Source organism: Bos mutus, chromosome 16 (assembly GCF_027580195.1).
Source record: "Bos mutus isolate GX-2022 chromosome 16, NWIPB_WYAK_1.1, whole genome shotgun sequence".
NCBI classification, from domain to species: Eukaryota; Metazoa; Chordata; class Mammalia; order Artiodactyla; family Bovidae; genus Bos; species Bos mutus.
In genome coordinates this window covers 56710343-56731798 of record NC_091632.1, presented here as the reverse complement: position 1 = coordinate 56731798, position 21456 = coordinate 56710343, and the positions used below count along the sequence as shown (strand labels likewise).

The window sequence follows — 21456 nt, the reverse complement described above, 5'->3', positions numbered from 1 at the left end:
CCAAAAGCCCCTCAGACTCTCCACATCCCTGGAGAGAGGTTATTATCTAGAAGGAAATCAAGGCAATTCTCTTCCCTTCCTAGAAAAAGCGGCCGTGGATGCAGGCGGCCCGACACCGGTCAGTGTCCAGCACAGTCCACCTGCACCCCAGGTGTCACCATGGGCTCTGCTCTAAGTGGTCACACAGTAAGCATCACATGCACGAGGCTCAGGGCTACCAGCTCCCTACTCTCCTAAGTATTCATCCCACCAACAAAGAGTCCTTCCCCACTAGAGCACACGGACCTCTGCTCAGTGTTACGTGGCAGCCTGGATGGGAGGGGGTCTGGGGTAGAACGGATATGTACATATGTATGGCTGAGTCCCTTCACTGTTTATTAACGTTGTTAACCGGCTATGCTCCAATACAAAATAAAAAGTTAAAAAAAGAAACAGTCCTTTCCTGCTGGATCCATGGTTAATGACCACCCAGTTGAGAAGACATATGCTGGGCATCTAACATGTGCCACACGTCACAGTGGGTTTAAGAGAGTTTTGGCCTTTGAGAAACAAGTTCAGCCTTGACTGAGAGTCAGATGTAAGGAGGCAACTTCCAGATAGGAGCTGGCTTCTAAACCAGAGGCGTGCTAAAGTGATACCAACACTGGGAACGCTGGGAGGGCTCCCCAGAGGCAGGGACCTGCTCAGCTGGCTGGAAGCTGGAAAGCAGGCAGTTAGGCAAATGCACCGGACGGGTATTGTGATGTACTGGGAACACACAACTGCAGCTGGTTCCCCACTGTGGAGTGCGTGATCAAAGAGACACAGATGAGGACGGACTGGGGAAGGGGTGAGACGGAGGCGGAGAGAATGTGCGTTAAGCGGTGAGAGCAGGATGTGAGGAGGAATAAAAGAGCCAAGAGAGGGGCTGCAGACGGCAGCTGGAGTCAGACCACGGAGGGCTTTGGGAAAGGGGGTCAAGCCAAGGAGATGCCCTTGATTCTGGGATCCAAGCCCCTGGTGGCCGCAGTCCCTACACAGGGCCTGTAAGTCCATGAGTTTGCCTGGGCAGCAAGCACTGCTGACCTGACAAAATGTCTTGCACATCCAGGTATCCTTTTACAACAACCTTTAAAAAACTACACATAGATGCAGTGCAACTGGCGTATCAAGCACAAAATAGTTCACGTAACAATCTTATTTTTTCCCCAACCTATGGTAGCTCAGACAGTAAAGCATCTGCCTACAATGCAGAAGACCCAGGTTCAATCCCTAGGTTGGGAAGATCCTCTGGAGAAGGAAATGGCAAACCCACTCCAGTACTCTTGCCTGGAAAATCCCACGGACAGAGGAGCATGGTAGGCTACAGTCCATGGGGTCGCAAAGAGTCGGACACGATTGAGCAACATCACTCACTCAAGATACTGAAAGGGATATGAATACCACAAATGGGCTCATAACATTGGCATTCTCAAAAGAACTGGGAAAATATTTCTACAATAAACGGGGAATCACTTTGAGGTTTTAAGGTGGGGGCAGCGACAAATTCAGATTTGTTTCAGAGCAGCTGCACAAGAGGTATTCAGTAATTACGATAGGGGACAGAGAAGGCAGGAAAAGAATGAGTGCAAAAGGGGAAAACGTGGGAAAGTGGCGATCAGCCCCGATGCAGGTGACAGTTACATACGCTGCTGGTCCAAATGCTCCCCCCAGGAGAAGACACAGGCAGTGAGGGAACCTGACAGACACCAACCCCAAAGCCCAGTGAGCGGCAGGGCCACGACCGTCCCCGGTGGTGCTGGGTCCTTCCAGCAGCCCGCCCCCTGACACTGCTGGCTCCCCAGTAGCACAGCTCCTAACAAGGTGCCCCAACTGAGGCTTTTTGCATTCTGAGAACTCAGCAGAGAGAAGGTGACAGGGGACACGTGAACCCTGGGTCCTACTCCTCCTCCAGCACCTAGGCAAAGAAATGTCCTTGAGAAGCACCCTCCTGTCGTAAAGGCAGGAATCGCCACTGGTTCACCGCTGTGTCCCTTGTGCCCAGAACAGTGCCTGGCAGAGGGGAGGCACTTGAGAAACAGAAATTAAAAATGACTCAGTCTCCACATTTTACACCAGGTGGACAAACCTGTGCTCCGGCTGGAAGTGCATTGGTTCTCCATCTGTGTAGTTTGCAAATGTACAGAACCAGTGACATAATTTCATATTCTGATTATGAGGAAGGCCCCAATGTAAAGAGGTCTGAGACACTCTACTCTGCAGTCATGGTGACCCTGAGTGTGGACAAGCATGGGAGGTGGGACCAGGTTTTTCTGTAAACGGATCCCAGGATTGCTCCTACCTCCCACCTCACTTACCTTTGGGGTCACCCACTCCTTCCGGTTGGGCGTCTGTGTCTTGACCATACACTTGGTCCAGGCAGTCACATCCCCGGTACAGTAATAGGCGTCGCCCTTGAAGACCAGCTGGCCCGAGCATTCCTCGCAGGGAAGGAGGGCGCCGAACACCATACCGTCGGCCACGCGGTCCAAGATCTGAAGCCAGTGAAGAAAACACATCAGGGAGGAAAGGCGGAGGGCCTTCAGAGGACATTTGCCAATGTGGGATGAAGAATCTGCACAGACTTCACTTGCTAAAAAAGGGAGTGCCCTGAGGCTCCCTAACATTCCCCAGGGGAGGTGGATCATGGTTGGAGCTTGGATCTTATGTCCACGCATGAAGTGTTCCTGCAGCTACCCCTTCCCTCGGTGACTGAGAAATAGTGCGAGAGCCCAGAGAATCCACTGCTTCTGAGTGCACCGGAGTGACGGCAGGGCCTGCTGGGGAAACAGCCCTTGTGGCCCCCGGGGAGTCCGGGAGGAAGGCAGCAGAGAGAGCTCCTTGGGCCCAAGGGTGTGGCATGAACACACCAGGCAGACGTGCGGCCCACCTCAGTGCTTGAGCGCCTGCCCCTTCCTGCCCCGCAAATGGCGACCTTGATGGCGATGACCATGCAACACGACTGTGGAATGTCGCTCCCAATTAATACCGGCAGGTGTTCAACCGGAGGGCCTCCCACACTCCACCGGGACAGTCACCGCACACGGCCTGGCCGCCTGGCTCGCGGCTCCCGTAACACAAGGGCAGCTCACCGCCGACTCCCCGGAGGGCACTTCCTGCTTGTTGAAGATGAGCAGCTCTTTCAGGTCGTTCGTAGAGCACGCTTTCTTTAGCTCGTCCTTGACATTCCAGATCAGGTCGTTCTGGGCCTGCGTACAACAGCCAGCAGCTGAGAGATCGGCTCTTTTCAGAGAAAGAAGCCGAACCAGAGGAAGGTTCCACCCTGGCCCTGCTTTGGCTCCCATCATAGCCCTGCTTCACAGCCCTGCACTGAGCGGAGCTGCCGCATCCCCAGGACCCTGCTCCTAGCACGGGGCGCCGTGTCTTGAGTCGGCCTGGGGTTTGGGCACTTGGGCACCTGAGTCCCTGGAACCAGCCCCTCAGAGACAAATCCCAGGACACGCACGCAAGAAGGCACCGGGTTTATCTGTCCCAACACCCAGCACCGAAGGGAGGAGGGTCGGCTCCCCAACTACCTGCGAGCGAGCAGGGACAAGCCCCAAACACTCCGACTGCCTCAACTGTGCATTATGCTCACTATTGTGAACAGACTTCAGGTCTTCTGAAAACAGAACTGTAAATCTCTGTGGTAACATTTATGCAGTGCTTACTCTTCGTGGGCACTTTTCCCGTCACTGCACTCATTCTCACATGTGCTTTGCTTAGAAAGGCAGTGGCCTCCCCACAGCAGAGTCAGGGCAGGGGAACACTTCCTCCTGCTTTAGGGGACTGCGCGGGTCATGCCCTGAGACCCCCACCTCTGCAAGACAGATGAAAATGCCAGCTCTCTCAGCACTGGGTGAGAAGGGCTTTAACGTGACAAAGCTGCATCACACACACTGCTTCCCCTGCCCCACCTCCGTAAGGGCCTCTCAGTAATAGTGACCCCTGCAACTTCCCTGGTGGTACAGTGGCTAACAATCTGTGCCTCCACTGCAAGGGGCATGGGTTTGAGGCCTGGTTGGGGAGCTGAGATCCCACATGCTGCACGGTGTGGTCCAAAAACAAAGTGAAAATGAATTTAGTATGCATCATTTTTTAAAAATAAAATATGCAATTTTAAAAATCCACCCCTGCAGGACCACGTGGTGAGCCTTGGAATGAGAGAGCATAAGGAACGAGGGAGGACAAGGAAGAAGTCTAAGGGCGCAAGGTGAGATGGGAGCAGCAGGATGAGGTCACCTACGTGACCAAGGACGGGAGGCCAGCACAAACGGATGTGCCGGGCTTGGGAGCGTGTGGAGCACGGAAGGAAGAACACCAAACCCACTGTAGTGGCCCTGCAGCCAGGGCTGGCACAAAGCAGACACGTTTTAAACTGCAGGACAACCCACACCGAATCTGTGATTCGTGTTAAGCATGGAAATCACACCTCCAAGAAGAGACCGACGGCCCCCTCCTAGTTTCCCAAACAAACACTCGCCATTTTCTGGTTAATAATTCTTACTTTGCTTCGACAACGTTTACCAACACGGTGACGAATGTCTCTGTTCAATGACCACCGATCTAACGGGCAGTTTTCTCCTTTTACTATATGCCTTCTATTTTTTTCTTCCCCAAGAAGAGATTTTCATAAAAAGAAAATTGAATTTTATCTCTTTCAGCCATTCTCTGTGCCAAGAACCTTCGGCATCCTTGAATTCAATACCCAGTTTCCAATGTGCTCCAGGTCTGGGATGCGGTGATGCACTGTATGGCTGAGGCGTGACATGCCCATCCCAGCACGAGGCTGCTGAGTGGGAAGCGACAGCTCGGCTCCCACCAGCCTGGCCACTGGTCTGACGCTGAGAGCCCACTGTGGATGCCTTCGCGTTGCTTTGGGAGGAGGAAAGAAAGCCTGGGGGGAAAGCCAGGCTACTGAACAACAACTATCGATTTGGGAATTTTAAAAGCTCTTATAAAGCAGGATACCCGCACCTCCTTTAACTTTCTCCCCAGAATGAGGAAGAGAATTAGACTGAATGGCGAGAGGAGACACACAGCTCAGGACTCACCTTAAGGGCCTTTTCAAGTTTAATCTCCTTGTCTTTTTCTTTTTTAGATTTCTTCTTGGTCACTTCATCTATTCCATCCACCTCATCACCTTTTCTCTTTCTGAAAGAGACAAAGAATGTGAGAGAAAGAACCAGAACCACTGAAACCCTGAAAGCCAATGCCTCGGGTGACACAGCATCCTCACGCCACTCTAATTCGGCACGGCCAGGCGCTGCCCACTCAGGAGCTCGCCGTCTGCTCAGGTCTGCAGCTGCCACTTCATGACACACTCCACTGTGAGGACGGGCCAGCGGTCGCTCCAGAGCCTTGGAACAACCTGGCGCAGCACCTAGGGCTTAGGCCCCATTTGACATCAAAATGCCACCCATCTCCTGGCATAGACCAGGCCTGGAAGGTTCTGGCAGGGACTATGCTACAGGTTAAGGCCACGGCTGAGGGCAGGGACCGCAGAAGACAAAGCACCAGTGTCAGGCACTGAGTCTTTCAAGCTAAGACACAGGGCTGCTCCTGAGGCCAAGAGGCTGTTCTCAAATGCGGGAGGCCGAGCTATCATTTCAAGCCCAACAAGAAGCAGTAGTCTAGGCGCCGCCAGCCGGTCTGCCTCAGCCAGGTCAGCAAACAGTGCTGACCAAGGAGCATCACCCCTGACTTGAGAGAGGGCACTGAGGGTCATCAGTAGCCCCTAGAAACAGGGGAGGCCAGCCATGGTGGGGAGGCCAGCCATGGTGGTTAATGCTTTCAGCTGTCACGCTGGCCTGAGATCGAACCCCTGGATTTTCCCTCATTCATTAAAGTGGGGAAAAGAATACCCTCTGCCTTGTAGGATCATGGTGATGGTTAAATGAATTATCCTGTAAAAGGCTTAGCATAGCGCCCAGCACACCAGAACGCTCAACCCATTCTGGTGGTTACGGCATAAATGGAAGCTTATGCATTCTTCTTACACCTATACTGAGTGTCAAAGCGCCCTGAGGACTTTAAAATCCATGCCTCTGACTTGCTAGTTTTCTTTAACATTCCAGAACCACATGTGCTATACCATAAACTTGTGCACTTATTTCATTTTTAAAATTTACTATCTGCTCATGGCTGTTCTGGGTCTTTGTTGCCATGTGAGGGCTTTCTCTAGATGTGGTGCGAGGACTTCTTTACTGTGGTGGATTCTCTTGTTGCACAGCATGGGCTCTAGGGCACACAGGCTTAGCTGCCCGGCAGCATGTCGAAATCTTCCCAGACCAGGGGTTGAACCCGTGTCCCCAGCCCTGCAAGGCAGACTCTCAACCACTGGACCACCAGGCAAGTCCTACACGCGTGCATTTAGAACTGGGATAGTGCTTGAAGGATGCCTCTGCACTTGAGGATGCCACGGGGACGTGAGAGCGGGCCATGGAGCGGTGAGAGGCGGTGGCAGACTCTAGTCAGGGGAACGCTCAGAGGGGGCAGTCAGGAGGGTGCAGCAGTCTGATACAGACTCTGGGCCTGCGGGAAGCCCTTCCCTGAAGCCCCATGGGCACCCCCCACCCCCAGCCCTCTACCCACCTTTCACCCTTGATGGCCGGGAGCTGCTTCTTGAGGGTTTCTTGGTCCTCTGCGGTGAGGACGCTGAAGCCCATGAGCTGGCTTGCGCTGAACTCGGGACGGAAGCCCAGCTCCTCCCGTTTCTGAACAAAACACTTTGGGTGGTACCAGCAGTCAACCATGCCCAGCTGGGGCTTATCGGGGTACACCACCTTTTTAGACAGGCGCACCTGGCCCTGTAGGAGAATCCACACGTGTTAAAAGAGAGACAAGGAAGGGTGGTCAAACATCAGGGAGGCCCAGGGGCGACCAGGTCCACAGTGAAGGTGATGGGAGGGCTGCTGGAAGGTTTTGGTTCTTTTATGCCATTAAGGATTGTGTTACCCTGAAGCCTCTGCTCCCTAATTTTAAGTAAGGTTAAGTCCAACTAGCTACCTGCCCACCCAGCTGCCTGGGCAAGTGACAAAGTGGTAACATCACCCTGAGGACGCTCTGCAGACCCCGGTGCAGAGGTAAGAACAATGGCTGGGACGCTAGACTGCAGGCTCATGGGAGCCAGAAGGAGAAGTATTAGTCGCTCAGTCGTATTTGACTCTGCAATCCCATTGACTGTAGCCCGTTAGGATCCTCTGCCCAAGGAATTCTCCAGGAAAGAATACTGGAGCGGGTTGTCTGTTTTCTCCTCCAGGGCATCTTCCTGACCCAGGGATTGAACCTGGGTCTCCTGTATTTCAGGCAGATTCTGTACCATCTGAGCCACCAGGGAAGCCCCCAAGGGACACAGAGCAGGCCTCAATCCTAGCAGGGATCTTCTGCAACTTCCTACCCAGCCTCCTCAGTCTCTTTACACAGATGAAGGCTCCCTAAAATGCGGTAGCAAACCCGTAAAGCTAGCATCCAGTCCTGCCATCCTGCCCAGGTCTGACATTCCTAGTGAGTTCCAGGCCTGTAAGCCCCAGACGGGGAAACTCGGACCAAGTGGCACTGACACAACTCCACCTCAGGCCCGGCCATGCTCCATGACACACGGCCTTGGGCACTCCCTTTGAAACTTTCAACTTGTGCCTCAAATTCCTGTGGTAGAAGGCAGCTGGAGAAGATCTAGCAACTCCATGTTTTTCCTTTCTGAACACTCACTGACTCTCCTCAATTTCCTGTACAATACTGAGGAGGTAGAAACTTCTCATCAATGCCTTAAATTAATCAACCAGAATGTTTGCCTAAGATGAGAGGATCTCTGGTAACGAGGCTAAAGGGCACAGGCCAACCCCTCGATCTGCGTCTGAGCTACTCAGACGGCCGTCACTCTACCCAACCAGCTGTCATTCTATAGGGGTGAGAGCTGGAAAGGAAGGAGGGTGGACGGAGTTCCTGACTAAGCGGAAGAAAGCCTGGAGGCTGACACTAGGGAACAAACGCACTCCTTAAACTGAGTCTACCATAAAACACAACCAACAGCTTCCTGCAGCCCTTTGGGGGTCCAGAAGAGACCCACTGTATACATGTTTTCCAAACTCTCCCACGTTTCCTAAGAGCAGGTTCAGTGACACACAAGGACAGCACTGTGAATAATCAGGGCTAGATGTGTCCACAAGAAAAGTCACGGTTATCTCCTGTCTCTACTAAGATGATTCACTTTAGTTTTACCCAGCACCTAAAGCCCTATTTTCTTTTTCTTTTGAGCTATCCAATGACATCCAGTGCAAGAAATCCAGAAAGGCAGACAGACCAAGCCCCAGGCTCTCACCTTGTCTATCTTCTCCATGCAGCTCTTGCACGTGCTTCTGTTGGACTTGGCGTACCCTGCCCCGAAGTCAATCAGTGTCTTCTCGGTCTTGCTGCCAACTCCATCTTGGCCTTTGCCTGAAACATCTAACACAGCCATGCTCAGTTCAACAGCCTCAGTGTAGTTCCAAAGAGCCCTGTCCTCCTCTACCTCTTGAGATTCCTCTACCAGGACACCTTGTGTTTTGGGCAACTGCAGCTGGTCCATCTCTTCTACGTTCGTTTCTAACTACTGTGGTTGGTTAACAGTTTCTTCTCTGGCAATGAAATTAAAATTTTTCTCAGGCTCCTGGAAATAGCACAATGTTAGCTGGTGGTGGTCTTACCACTCCCATGCTGGCTCCTCCTCTGTAGCCCCCTTCCTCACTTTGGAAAGAACTTAGTAAGTGCTTACTACGACGTATGATAGTAGATCAACAGGAGAATGAACAAACAAACTGAGATATAGTCAAAAGACTACTCTTCAGTAATTAAAAAAAGAATTGATGACACATAAGACAACCTGGATGAGTCTCACAGACATGCTGAGCAAAAGCAGTTTACAAGAGAAAAAGATACTATTCCTTTCTCTCCCAAATGCTAAATCACACAAAATTAATCCAAAGGGACAGAAATCAGAACAATGGTTACCTTGCTGAGAGGAAAGATGACTCAGAAAGGACCCAACGGACCCTTCTGGGGCTACTTATTGATGGGTGAATGTTAGATGCATGCATGCACTTGCCAAAATTCACTGAACTGTACGTGTAAAGTCTGTGCATATAACTGTGTATTATTTTAAAAATTCTGGATGAAAAATTTCAAAATACTAAGAACAGGTATTGTGAGAAAACAGATATTACAACAAGAACACTGACTCAAAGATGAAGCTTCATTATGATGAAACACATGTCCAGCGAAATGAAAAGTACTTAGGGATGGATGGTGTGGAAGTGGAGAAATGGGTACATCACACATTGCTGGTACAGGCAGAACTGATACAATCCTTCTAAAAGGCAGGCTGGCACACACACTGTGAAACAGTTCATCTCTTTTAGCAGTATTTCCTCCTCTTAGAATTAAAGAAATAACTGGATAGATGCCCAGGATATATGAGAAATTTGACACAGTGCTGTTTGTAACAGAACTAAATGGTTTACAGCCTAGTTTCAAAAGTAAGAGAGTCTGGACTTGAATCTCGCCACGGACATTCACCACCATGCTAACCTTGGGCCACTCAACTAACCTTCAGGTGTCTCAGCTCAACTGGAAAAACTGATAAAGCAATATGACAAGGACTCAGTCAAATTACTGTAATATATGCCAAATACTTAAATGATGCACAAAATTTAGCAAGATCTGAATAAATGAGTACAATGTTATCTTGAACAATAATGATGGAAATCTGTAACTTTTAATGTGAGAAAAGTAAATATTAAGCTATAAAATGCAATGTGTAGACCACAGGGAAATATAAATCAAGATTATGAAATATCACTTCAAAACATTAAGGATATTTTAAAAACTCCTGTAAAACCAAAAAATCCAGAAAACAAAAGTGTTGATAAGGATGTGGAGAAATCAGAAACCCACAGCTGCTGTGGCAAACAGTACTACAGTTTACACAAAAAAATTGAACGTAGAGTATTGATATGAAAATTCCACTTATGATAATTCCACTCATAACTCCACTTATGAGTATATACATAAGAGAACAGAAAACAGGGTCTGCATCAGATAAATGCACACCAATATTCACCAATGACCAAAAGGCAGAAACAACTCAAATGTCCACCAAAGAATGAACAGATAAATGAAATGTGGGATAGCCATATCACAGAATTCTTACCCAGCCTTTAAAAGGAAGGAAATTCTGACAGACGCCACATGAATGAACCCTGAAGACATGCGAAGTAAAATAAGTCAGACACAGATGGACAAACACAGTATAGGCCAAACCCAAAAGGATAAATACTGTGTCATTCCACGTGTATGAGGTACCTAGAAGTAATCAAGCTCACAGAGACAGAAACAGTGGTTGTCAGAGAGTAGGGGGAGGAGAAAAGAGGAGTTCATGTTTCATGGGTATGAAGTAATACTTTAGGAAGATGAAAAAGTTTTGAAGGATGATGGTGTGGCTGCATAGCAGTGTGAATTGCACTTAACACCACTGAAATGTACACTCAGAGTGGTAAGCACTGTGTTATGTATATTTTATCACAAAGAAAAGGTGACTGAACATTAAAAAAAAAAGTATTATACTTAAGGTAGAAACCTTTTTCTGCAGGAGTAAAAACCCACAAACACACAAGCATCAATGTCTGAATAGAAAAACATTTTCTAATAAGACACCCTGCAATATTAATGATAGTTCTTTCTGAATTACAGGATCTGGGACAATTTAAAACTTCTTGTTCTCCAAAACAGCCTGGAGTCACAATCATAGGTTAAACTGGGTCAGTTCACAAGAAGGCAGAGAAATGAGAATAGAGTCTCAGGAGATAGCCTTCAAAGGATGACTAAAAAATAAAATCGACCATTTGAAATTTAAAGGCATCTTAGCAAGTTGAGTTTGTGGATACTGACCAACTGACCACAGCTTATACGGAGAGGCAGGAGACCCAGAACAGCCAACGCAATATTGAAGAGGAACAAAGTCAGGGAACTGACACTGCCTGACAACAAGACTCACTGTAAAGCTATATAATCAAATCAGTGTGATGCTGGCAAAACTGATAAATAAGCCAGAACACAGTCCAGTAAGTATACCCACACAGACACAGTCACTTGATGTTTGATAAAGGAGCAAAGTCAACTCAGTGGCGAACAGACAGCTTTTTCAACAAGTGGTGCTGGGACAATAAGACATAAATGTGCAAAAAAATTTAATCTAGACAGATTACACCTGTGGCAAATAGTAACTCAAAATGAATCACAGACTTAAATGTATTGATTAAACATAAAACTATAAAACTTCTAGAAAATAACATAGGAGAAAATCTAGATGACCTTGGGTATGGTGCTAAGTTGCTTCAGTCATGGCTGACTCTGTGTGACCTTATGGACTGCCAGGAGACTGCCAGGCTCCTCTGTCCATGGGATTCTCCAGGCAAGAATACTGGAGTGGGTTGCCATTTCCTCCTCCAGGGGATCTTCCCAACCCAGGGACTGAACCTGTGTTAAGTCTCCTGCATTGGCAAGTGAGTTCTTTACCACTAGCACCATCTGGGTATGGTGGTAACTTTTTATTTACTTATCAATTATTATTATTCTTAAAGTTTTTTGGCTGTGCCTTACAGCATGTGGGATCTTATTTCCTCGACCAGGGATTGAACCTGTGCCCCCTGCATTGGAGGCGCAGTCTCAACCACTGTACTGCCAGGGAAGCCCCTGGTGATAACTTTTTATAGATGGTACCAGACCCAGTACATAAAAGAAATAATTTATAAGTCAGACTTTATTAAAATAAAAAATGTCTACTCTGTGAAAGATAGCACCAAGAGAATAAAAGATATAAGCCACAGACTGAGAGAAAATACTTGCAAAAGGCATATCTGATAAAGGACTGCTGTCCAAACTATACGATGAACTCAATAAAATGACGTGAAAAGATGCTCAAAATCATATGGTACTTCTTGCTATTCAGTTGTCAAGTTGTTTCTGATTCTCTGTGATCCCATGGGCTGCAGCATGGCAGGCCTCCCTGTCCCTCACCATCTCCTGGAGTTTTTCCAAGTTCATGTCCATTGAATTGGTGATGCCATCCAACCATCTTATCTGCTGTTGCCCTTGTCTCCTGCTGCCTTCCATTTTTCCCAGCATCAGGGATTTTTCCAATGAGTCGGCTCTTCGGATCAGGTAGCCAAAGTACTGGAGCTTCAGCTTCAGCATCAGTCCTTCCAATGAGTATTCATGGTTGATTTCCTGTAGGATTGAATGGTTTGATCTTCCTGTTGTCCAAGGGACTCTCAAGAGTATTCTCTAGCACCAGCTTGAAAGCATCAGTTCTTCGGCACTGCTTTCTTTATGGCCCAACTCTCACATCCATACGTGGCTACTAGAAAAAGACTACAGCCTTAACTATACAAATTTCTGTTGGCAAAGTGATGTCCTTGCTTTTTAATACACTGTCTAGGTTTGTCGTAACCTTCCTGTCTTCAAGAAGCAACTATCTTCTAATTTCATGGCTGCAGTCACCGTGCACGGTGATTCTGGAGCCCAAGAAGAGGAAATCTGTCACTGCTTCCACCTCATCCCCTTCTATTTGCCATGAAGTGCTGGGACCGGATGCCATGATCTTGGTTTTTTAAATGTTGAGTTTTAAGCCAGCTTTTTCACTCTGCTCTTTCACCCTCAAAAGGCTAAATTTCTCTTTGCTTTCTGCCATTGAAGTGATATCATTTACATATTTGAGGTTGTTGATATTTCTCTTAGCAATCTTGATTCCCGCTTATAACTCATCCACCTTGGCATTTTGCATGATGTGTTCTGCATATAAGTTAAACAAACAGGGTGACAATAACCAGCGTTGCCATACTGCTTTCTCAATTTTGAACCAGTCAGTTGTTCCATATAAGGTTCTAACTGTTGCTTCTTGATCTGCATAGAGGTTTCTCAGGAGACAGGTAAGATGGTCTGGTATTTCTATCTCTTTAAGAGTTTTCCACAGTTATGAACCACAAAGTCAAAGGCTTTGGCATAGCTAGTCAAACAGAGGTGGATGATTTTCTGGAATTCCCTTGCTTTCTCTATGATCCATGAGTGTTGGCAATTTAACCTCTGCTTCCTCTGCCTTTTTCTAAACCCTAATTGAACATCTGGAAGTTCTCGGTTCACGTACTGTGGAAGGCTGCAGGATTTTGAGCACAACCTTACTAGCACAGGAGATGAGCGCAACTGCCCCGTAGTGTCAACACTCTTCAGTACTGCCTTCCTTGGGAACTGGGGTGAAGCCTGACCTCTTTCAGTCCTGCGGTCACTGCTGGCTTTTCCAAATTTGCTGACATGTTGGCTGCAGCACTTTAATAGCATCATTTAGGATTTTAAATAACTCTGCTGGAATTCCATCACCTCCACTAGCTTTACTGGCAGCAGTGATTCCTAAGGCCCACTTGACTTTACACTCCAGAATGTCCGGCTCTGGGTAAGTGACCACACTATTGTGGCTATCCAGGTCATTAAGATCTTTTTTGTCCAGTTCTGTATATTCTTGCCATCTCTTCTTGATCTCTTGTGCTTCTATCAGATCTTAACGTTTCTGTCCATTATTGTGTCCATCTTTGGATGAAATGTTCCATTGCTATTTCCAATTTTCTTGAGGGGCTCTCTAGTCTTTCCCCTTCTGTTGTTTTCTTCTATTTCTTTGCATTGTTCACTGAAGAAGGTCTTCTTATCTCTCCCTGCTATTCTCCTGAACTCTACATTCAGTTGGGTAACCTTTCCCCTTCTCCCTTGCTTTTTGCTTCTTTTCCTGCCTCAGCTATTTGTAAAGCCTCCTCAGACAACCACTGTGCCTTCTTGCATTTCTTTTTCTTTGGGATGGTTTCGTTCGCTGCCTCCTGTACAATATTACGAACCTCTGTCCACAGTTCTTCAGGCACTCTGTATACTAGATCTAATCCCTTGAATCTATTCATCACTTTCACTATATAATCACAGGGGATCTGATTTAGATCGCAATGGACTGGCCTAGTGGTTTTTCTCACTTTCTTTAATTTAAACATGAATTGTGCTGTAAGGAGCTGATGATCTGAGCCACAGTCAGCTCCAGGTCTCGTTTTTGCTGACGTATACAGCTTCTCCAACTTTGGCCACAAAAATGTAATCAATCTGATTTCAGTGTTGACCATTTGGTGTTATCCAGGTGTAAAGTGTCTCTTATACTGTTGAAAAAGAGTGTCTGCTATGACCAGTGCGTTCTCTTAGCAGAATTGTGTTAGCTTTGCCCATATGGTACTAGGGAATTGCAAATTAAAATAAGATACCACTACAAATCTATTAGTTTGCCAGAATCCAAAACACTGGTAACAAACATTGGTAAGGACGTGGAGTAATAGGAACTCTGATTCATTACTGGTAGGAATGTAATGGTCAAGCAAGACAGCTTGCTATCTAAAGATACTCTTACCATACAATCCAGCAACTGTGTGCCTTGGTATTTAGTATTTATCCAAATGACTAAAAAACTTATGTCCACACACAACCCTGCACGGGGACATAGTTTTATTCATAATTGCTAGAACGGGCTGCACTTGAGGTGTCCTTCACTAGGCGAATGGATAAACTGGTGCTTCCAGACAGTGGAATATTCGGTGCCCCCAAGAAACGTTATCCACCTGTGACAAGATACGCAGGAGCCTTATGTGTATATTACCCAGTGAGATAAGCCAATGTGAAAAGGTTACATACTGTGTGAGTCTAATGACACAATATTCTAGAACAGATGAAACTATGGAGATAGGAAAAACATCAGTGGTTGCCAGGGGTTGGGAGACAGAGCGACGAACAGGTAGAATGCAGAGGAATTTTACAGAGTAATGGAAATACTCTGTATGACATTATGATGATGGATATTTGTCATTATACATTTGCTCAAACCCTTACAGGAAAGATGTACACCACCACGACTGATGGCTAATATAAACTCTGGACTTTGGCTGAACGGATGTGTCAATGTAACTTCAGCTGCTGGGGCAAGTTGATGGTGGAAGAGGTCACACCTCTGTGGAAACTCTCCACTTCCCATACTTTTTGCTTAATTGTGCTGTGAACCTGAAACTACTCTAAAAGAGGGTCTAGTAAGATAACAACCACAGCAAATTTAAAGGCTACATTTCAAGCATCTAGAAGGAACATATCCCGCACCCAAAAGGACAAGTCTGGGTCACTGAATGCTGCTGGAGTAACGGGAGAGTGAGCTGAAGGACCTACTCTTTGCTCTCACAGAGTGGGCCCCTACCCAGGAAGCTCCAGGGTTGGGGCGACCCCCGCGCCTCCCCACTGCGCACACACCTGTCGCTCCGCCAGTCTCGGCCATCTTCTTGATCGTCTGCTGGTCATCCCAGCGGAGCTCAGAGAACCCCTCCACCTCGACATCAGGGTGCCAGATGGAGAAGCCGACCTTCCAGAAACAGGAGAGGTGGTACCAGTGCGGGATTTTCCCATCGAACATGGGCGACTAGAAGGGCGGAATCAGAAGCGGAAAAGAGCCGTGAGCCTCAGGTGCGGCCCTCAGCACCAGACATCCCAAACCCCCTTGCTTATCTGTCAACAGAGGACGGCACCCACCCCTCAGCTGAGGAAGCTGCCTTGCCTGCCATGGGACAGGCACCAGGCCATCCCGTGGGGCTGACCGGCACTTCAGCTTAGAGTTCAGCCCTGAGCGCAGATACCAAACTTGCCACTGCGTTTCAGTCGCAAACTCAGCTCAGAACTCGGTGAAGGCACAGGAGATGCCAGTCCTGCATCCTGGGCCCCCCCAAGCGGAAGAGGCCCCGCCACCGCCAGGGCCTGCACGACCCCCAGGGCTCTGTGCACCTAGGACAATGGGGAATGAGTCCCTGATAAGCGCCAGGCTGAGCAGATGTGTCAGAGAAGTGTCATGCTGGCAGCAGCCACGCAGATGTGCACGGAATGAAGGACTTTCATGAGGGAGACTCAAAGGGACCGGCTGAGGGGCGCCCCACCCCCAGGAGCTGGAGTGACCCTGCTGCCCACCACCCACCATGGGACACCCCACAGCTGTCTGAGGAACCAGCACCCTCATTTCACAGTCTCATGGGGGTGCGGTCAGACATGCAGCAGGTGATTCAGCCCCCGTTCTTTCCACTATGCTGCTCTACGTCTCTTGGCAGGAAGAGGTACTTAAAAATACACAAACGGTTCTTCTGACTGACTACCCCAAACATCTGCTTTGATAGGACATAAATCTAAATGTCAAGCAGATGGCATAAAACAGCATTAAAAATAAACACCAAGCAAAACGTTTAGGATGGAGTTATGCGGACACAGAAAGTGCTCGGGAAAAGCAGGGATGAGCTCTCCCAACTGGCCCTCTCCTACTAGGTGAGCAGCCTCTCTCTGGGTTTTATAGACAGCACTGAATAAAATACAGGGATAATGGCTGGGGCACAGGACTCAGGGTCGCGCAGCTTGGGTTTACAGCAGCAATGGCTGTCCTCTGGGCTTCCCAGCTCTAACCAGAGCCAACAGCACTTCCTCAGGTCCCATGACAGATGCCCCTTCCCATAGCTCCCCAGAGTTAAGATCCATTTGGGCTATTATTTGATCAAGGTCTGTGCCCTGCATCGGGTCAGGAGCTGCCAGAGAGGCGCCATGCAACGCCTGTCTTGCCAGCACAGTCACGGCAGGCACTCAGAACGTTTGCGGGGTGCCCCAGGTCTGGAGGGAAGAGGAAGAAAGGAAGGATGGAGGAACTCCTGCTGTGGGAAAGATGCTCACTCCAAGACAGCCCTCCCCATCCACACCCAGTCAACAAATGGCATTTCAGAGAACAGACTCGTGTCCTGGCTCTCAAACGTTCACCAAGGCAGCCAGCATATCCTTAAGCAACCGGACGTCTTGTTACAGCATCTGCAGTGGCCTTGACTTGGCTCTGCATGCCCTGGAACCCCTCTTTAAGCCTCCTCTAAGTGCAGAGGGAGGGCCCTAACTCATGGCTCTGCCCACCGCCCCCCCACCCCGGAACCTACGGCCACAATTTCTTCCTGGCTCTCTGAGGCCCCCACACTTGCTCCTTTAACTTTGGCCTGAGTGCTGTGTCCCCAGCCACCGGCACAGTGCCAAACATAAAAAGTCTCCACCAGGATATACTCATGGCACAAACTCTGGGACTGCTGAGGCCGCTGGTCTCCCTCCAGAGGAAAGAACCCTTGATCAACACAAAGCTTTATACTTAAGAACTCAGGACTGAGGATGAGATGGCAAGAAAGTAACCAGACCAAGGTCACAAGACTACTGCCTCACCAGGCAGCCGCCCGGCTGCTGTAAGGAGCAGAATCCTTGGCTGTAGACTCAGCAAACATGAGGGCCCACCACGCACCAGGGTCCTTACCCAGCCACCTCAGGCTGCTTCCTGAGAAATGGGCTATAAAAAAGAGGCCACACCAGGGCCAGGCTACCCCAGAGAGTGCAGAACCACTGTTACCAGGAAGAAAGTCAGCAGGGTTTCCTGCAGGCCCTCCCAAGAACAGCAAGGTCCGGTTCATTCCCCTCCAGGCTGCCCCAGGGCCTGCCAGCTAAAGTATCAGGTATTGGATACTCCTCCGCAAACAATCCTCCCACACAAATGTAAAAGAAGGTATTTAAATCCAAAGGGGGTGGGGGTGGGGGAAGAAAGGCTTCTTTTTTCTGGCCTTCACCAGCTCAGCCTACAGGACCTACAAAACATTTGTGTTAAAACTCCACCCTCAATTACCATTAGAGAAAAAAAATCACACTTAATTTTAATTCCTTCACTAAAAGTAAACAGGAGAGCCCAGAATGTTACACTTTGTTTAGTTTAGAAGTGTTTACTCAGTGGAACCCTCTGGACTAGAGCCAACCAGCCTCTTCACTCCTCACCCATGTCCCAGTAGAACAGGGTCCTCTCTGACTGTCCAGTGAAGCCTATGGATGTCCCTTTCTCAGACTAACATTTTAAAATGCACAATAAAATACGTAAGTTCACAAAGGAAATCAATGGTATTAAAATAATTATGAAAACATTTAAAAAGTTTACTGGGATACAGTAATCTACAAGTCGCTCAGTCCAACTCTTTGCAACCCCATGGACTGTAGCATACCAGGCTTCCCTGTCCTTCACCACAAACTTTAAAGCATTAAATAACAAGATACAGTACCGCTTTAATTACTACTATAATCTTATTGCTAACAACTACTGTAATCTTGTTGCCATGTTATGCCACACTTAGTTGTTCAGTCATGTCCGACTCTGTGACCCAACAGACTGTAGGCTGCCAGGCTCCTCTGTCCATGAGGATTCTCCAGGCAAGAATACTGGAATGGGTTGCCATGCCATGCCCTCCTCCAGGGGATCCCAACCCACGGATCGAACCCAGGTTTCCTGCACTGCAGGTGGATTCTTTACCGTCTGAGCCACCAGGGAAGCCCACAATCTTGCTGAGACGAGTATAAATGATTATTTTTAAAAATCCCCAACATCTGTAAATGATATGAAAATAACTACTGCTGATGACAGAAACTGCAGTTACTGTCACTGTGCCTTTGCTTTGGGGCTTACATTCATAACTGTAGAAAGTAATGAATTGTAACCGAAGTCCAGGGAAGACAGCAATCTTTTCTCATTGAAACTCATGGACCTCTTGAGTTCTACGTGCCATCCCACAGACTCCAGGTTAAGAGCCCCTGTATTAATGGGGACTTCACGAGATCAGCAAGCCACCCAAACGTTAGGATGAAATGAAAAGACGCTCTGGGGGAGATAAGGCTCCTCAAACAGGAGGCCTTGTCTACTCCTCCATCCTCAACTTTCTGCCACTTCTGTGGTGAGCTCCAATTTGGCACCCACCATGCCAAGGGCACCCATCAGGTGGCACTCACCCCAGCACAGCAATGTTTACCAGTCATCACCCCTTTAACCAAATTGGGAGCTCCCGGAAATGGAGTCTGTCCTTGTGCCCGTGGTACTTAACACCATGCCTAGAATCTAACTGGTGCTCAGTGAGTGTTTACTAAGTGATAAATGTTCAGTAGTGAGCTAGGTGGCCCTGAGAATGATACTAAGATGACAATGCCAACCCCTGTCATATTGTTGGAGCCTGTCAGGCTCCTCTGTCCATGTAATTTCCCGGGCAAGAATACTGCAGTGGGTTCCCATTTCCTTCTTCAGGGGATCTTCCAGACCCAGGGATTAAACCTGCATCTCTCAGGTCTCCTGCATTGGCAGACAGGTTCTTTACCACTAGTGCCACCTGAGAAGTGACATACTGTTGCTAATTCTAACTCCCAGATGGATCAGGATCTGTTTATTGGACTTTAACCTTCATTTTTCATTGTTCGTTACTATAATCATATATAATAATCTGCTTCCGGGCACCCTGCCCCTCTGCCTAAAGGGATTAACACATACATCCCCTCTCTAAGGGCTCCCCTGGTGGCTCAGATGGTAAAGAATCTGCCTGCAGTGCCGGGGACCCCGGTTGGATCCCTGGGTCGGGAAGACCCCCTGGAGAAGGAAATGGCAACCCACTCCAGTATTCTTGCCTGGAAAATCACATGGACGGAGGAGCCCAGCAGGCTACAGTCCATGGGGTTGCAGAGTTGAACACGACTAAGCAACTTCAGTTTCTTTCCCCTCCCTAAGGTTGGCCATTTCAGGAGAGATTTGCAAGAAAATGATCTTTACTTTCTCAACTCCTTCCCCTCTGTGTCCTATAAAAGAAGCTGGCATCCAGATCCCAACAAGACAACTGACTTTAAGACAACAGTCTGCCATTTTCTCGGTCAGTTGACTTTCCAAATAATGAAGTTAGTATTCCTTGCTTCAATTAGCCTGTCGGGCAGTAAGCAAATTGAGCTGGGACTTGGTAACAATATTATGAAATGAGATAGCCTTAGTACACACTGGTACCCATCCCCCTACACCACCTAACTACCGCAAATGCAGCAATACCACCTAGTCATTCCTAAAATACCTACTGCCTCACCGGTGGAGGGAAATCAAGCTATCTTGACCATGAGCACTAAGCTTGGACAAAAGCTTTACCTTGGGGTGGGGAGGACAGGGCAGGTGGGAACTAGAATTACACAGACAGACGGGAGCTTTTTGGAAGCTGAAAGTGGCAGGAATCTCTCTGCCCTGGGAGGGGTCTTCAGACACACCACCTCACTTCAACAACTCTCCTGGCCTGCTCCGAAGCCTTAGGGACCACCGGAGGGAATCTTGACTCTATTAACAAGCCCAGATGAGAATCACTACGAACCACTCTTACTCAAACCGGATAGCTACAAAGACGACGTTCTGTGAACTTGGAAAGTTTGGGGGGAAATGTTAAACCATAACGTAAGCCAAAAGTGAACGCACTGTACTGAAATGACATCGACATCGACTTGCATAGTTTTGCATAATTAATTAAAAAAAAAGAGTGAGCGGGTGTTGAAATGATAGCCAAAAATAGATTAAAAAAAATCCAAATCGTCACTTGCCAGTCGCCACCGTCAATGTAGGACAAATATCTTCCAAAACAAGGTAGGTCAAAACCAGACAGACTAGCCTCAAAAAACCACGAGTCAGTTTCCTTCCCGAAACGTATGGCAATAAAATAAACCCAGAATTAAGGACAGAAGCGGCTCCCAATTTTCACAAAGTAAAAGGCCCCACCGGCTCCAGACCGTATTTCCCGGGCTTTTCCTGCAAGATCAGCAAAACCTGACGGAAGAAGGGTCCACCCGGCGGGCTTGTCCTGCGATAGCAGCTGTGCCCGCAGGCCCCGCGCTGGCTGGGAGCGGTCGGCCAGGCCCACGGCTCCGGGCCGGCCCTCCCCCCACCCTCCTCGGACGCGCGAAGGCCCGGCCGCGCACAAAGCGCCCCATCCGCCCGCACCTGCACCATGAAGGCCATCCGGATCGAGTCCTTGGGGATGCTCTCTTTGCATTTCTTGCAAGACGCGCGCCCGCTCTTGGCGTACTCGACCCGGTAGAGCTTGTCTGAAGACTCCGCCATCCTTCTACCGCTCACAGCTCCGGAAGCCCGACGCCGCGACCTGGAGACCCGCTGCTGCTACTACCGTCTCAACCACCGATCCGCTACCCGGCGGCCAGGCGCCTAGAACCGCCGCCGCCTCCGAACACGCCGCGTAGGCCACCCGCCGCTCCCGATAGATTGCTGATGCCTGGCGGCGGGCACGCCCCGGCGCCCGTGCGCAGGGGCGGGGCCGCCGGCGCGCGCGCCCCCTGCCGGCCGGGGGTGGGGGCGATAGTTCCCCGGCGCCTGCGGCTGCGCGACCTCCCTCCGGGATGCTGGAGGCAGAGGCCCGGCAGACCCTTGCCTGCAGCCCTGGGAAGGACGGGCTGCCAGTCCTTTCACCATGTGTCCCCTTTAACTGTTTGTCCCCAGGAAGG

At 48.8% G+C, this 21456-nt stretch overlaps 1 protein-coding gene across 2 annotated transcripts in view; it reads right to left on the bottom strand.

Annotated features, from left to right (window-relative positions):
- Positions 1 to 21233, bottom strand: part of PARP1 (poly(ADP-ribose) polymerase 1) — a 41475-nt gene extending 20242 nt beyond the window's left edge. Inside the window, exons 1-7 of one of the 2 annotated variants that reach the window (XM_070385405.1) lie at positions 20939 to 21233; positions 15367 to 15532; positions 8339 to 8454; positions 6613 to 6827; positions 5073 to 5172; positions 3111 to 3227; positions 2337 to 2513 (exon numbers count right to left, since the gene is read on the bottom strand). In XM_070385405.1, the coding sequence (XP_070241506.1) occupies positions 2337 to 2513; positions 3111 to 3227; positions 5073 to 5172; positions 6613 to 6827; positions 8339 to 8454; positions 15367 to 15532; positions 20939 to 21058 (1011 nt within the window). In that variant the 5' untranslated portion in view covers positions 21059 to 21233. Of the gene's footprint in view, positions 1 to 2336; positions 2514 to 3110; positions 3228 to 5072; positions 5173 to 6612; positions 6828 to 8338; positions 8464 to 15366; positions 15533 to 20938 lie in introns of both variants that reach the window. The other variant, XM_070385404.1, reaches the window with a different exon arrangement.
- Between the last annotated feature and the right edge of the window lie 223 nt (positions 21234 to 21456).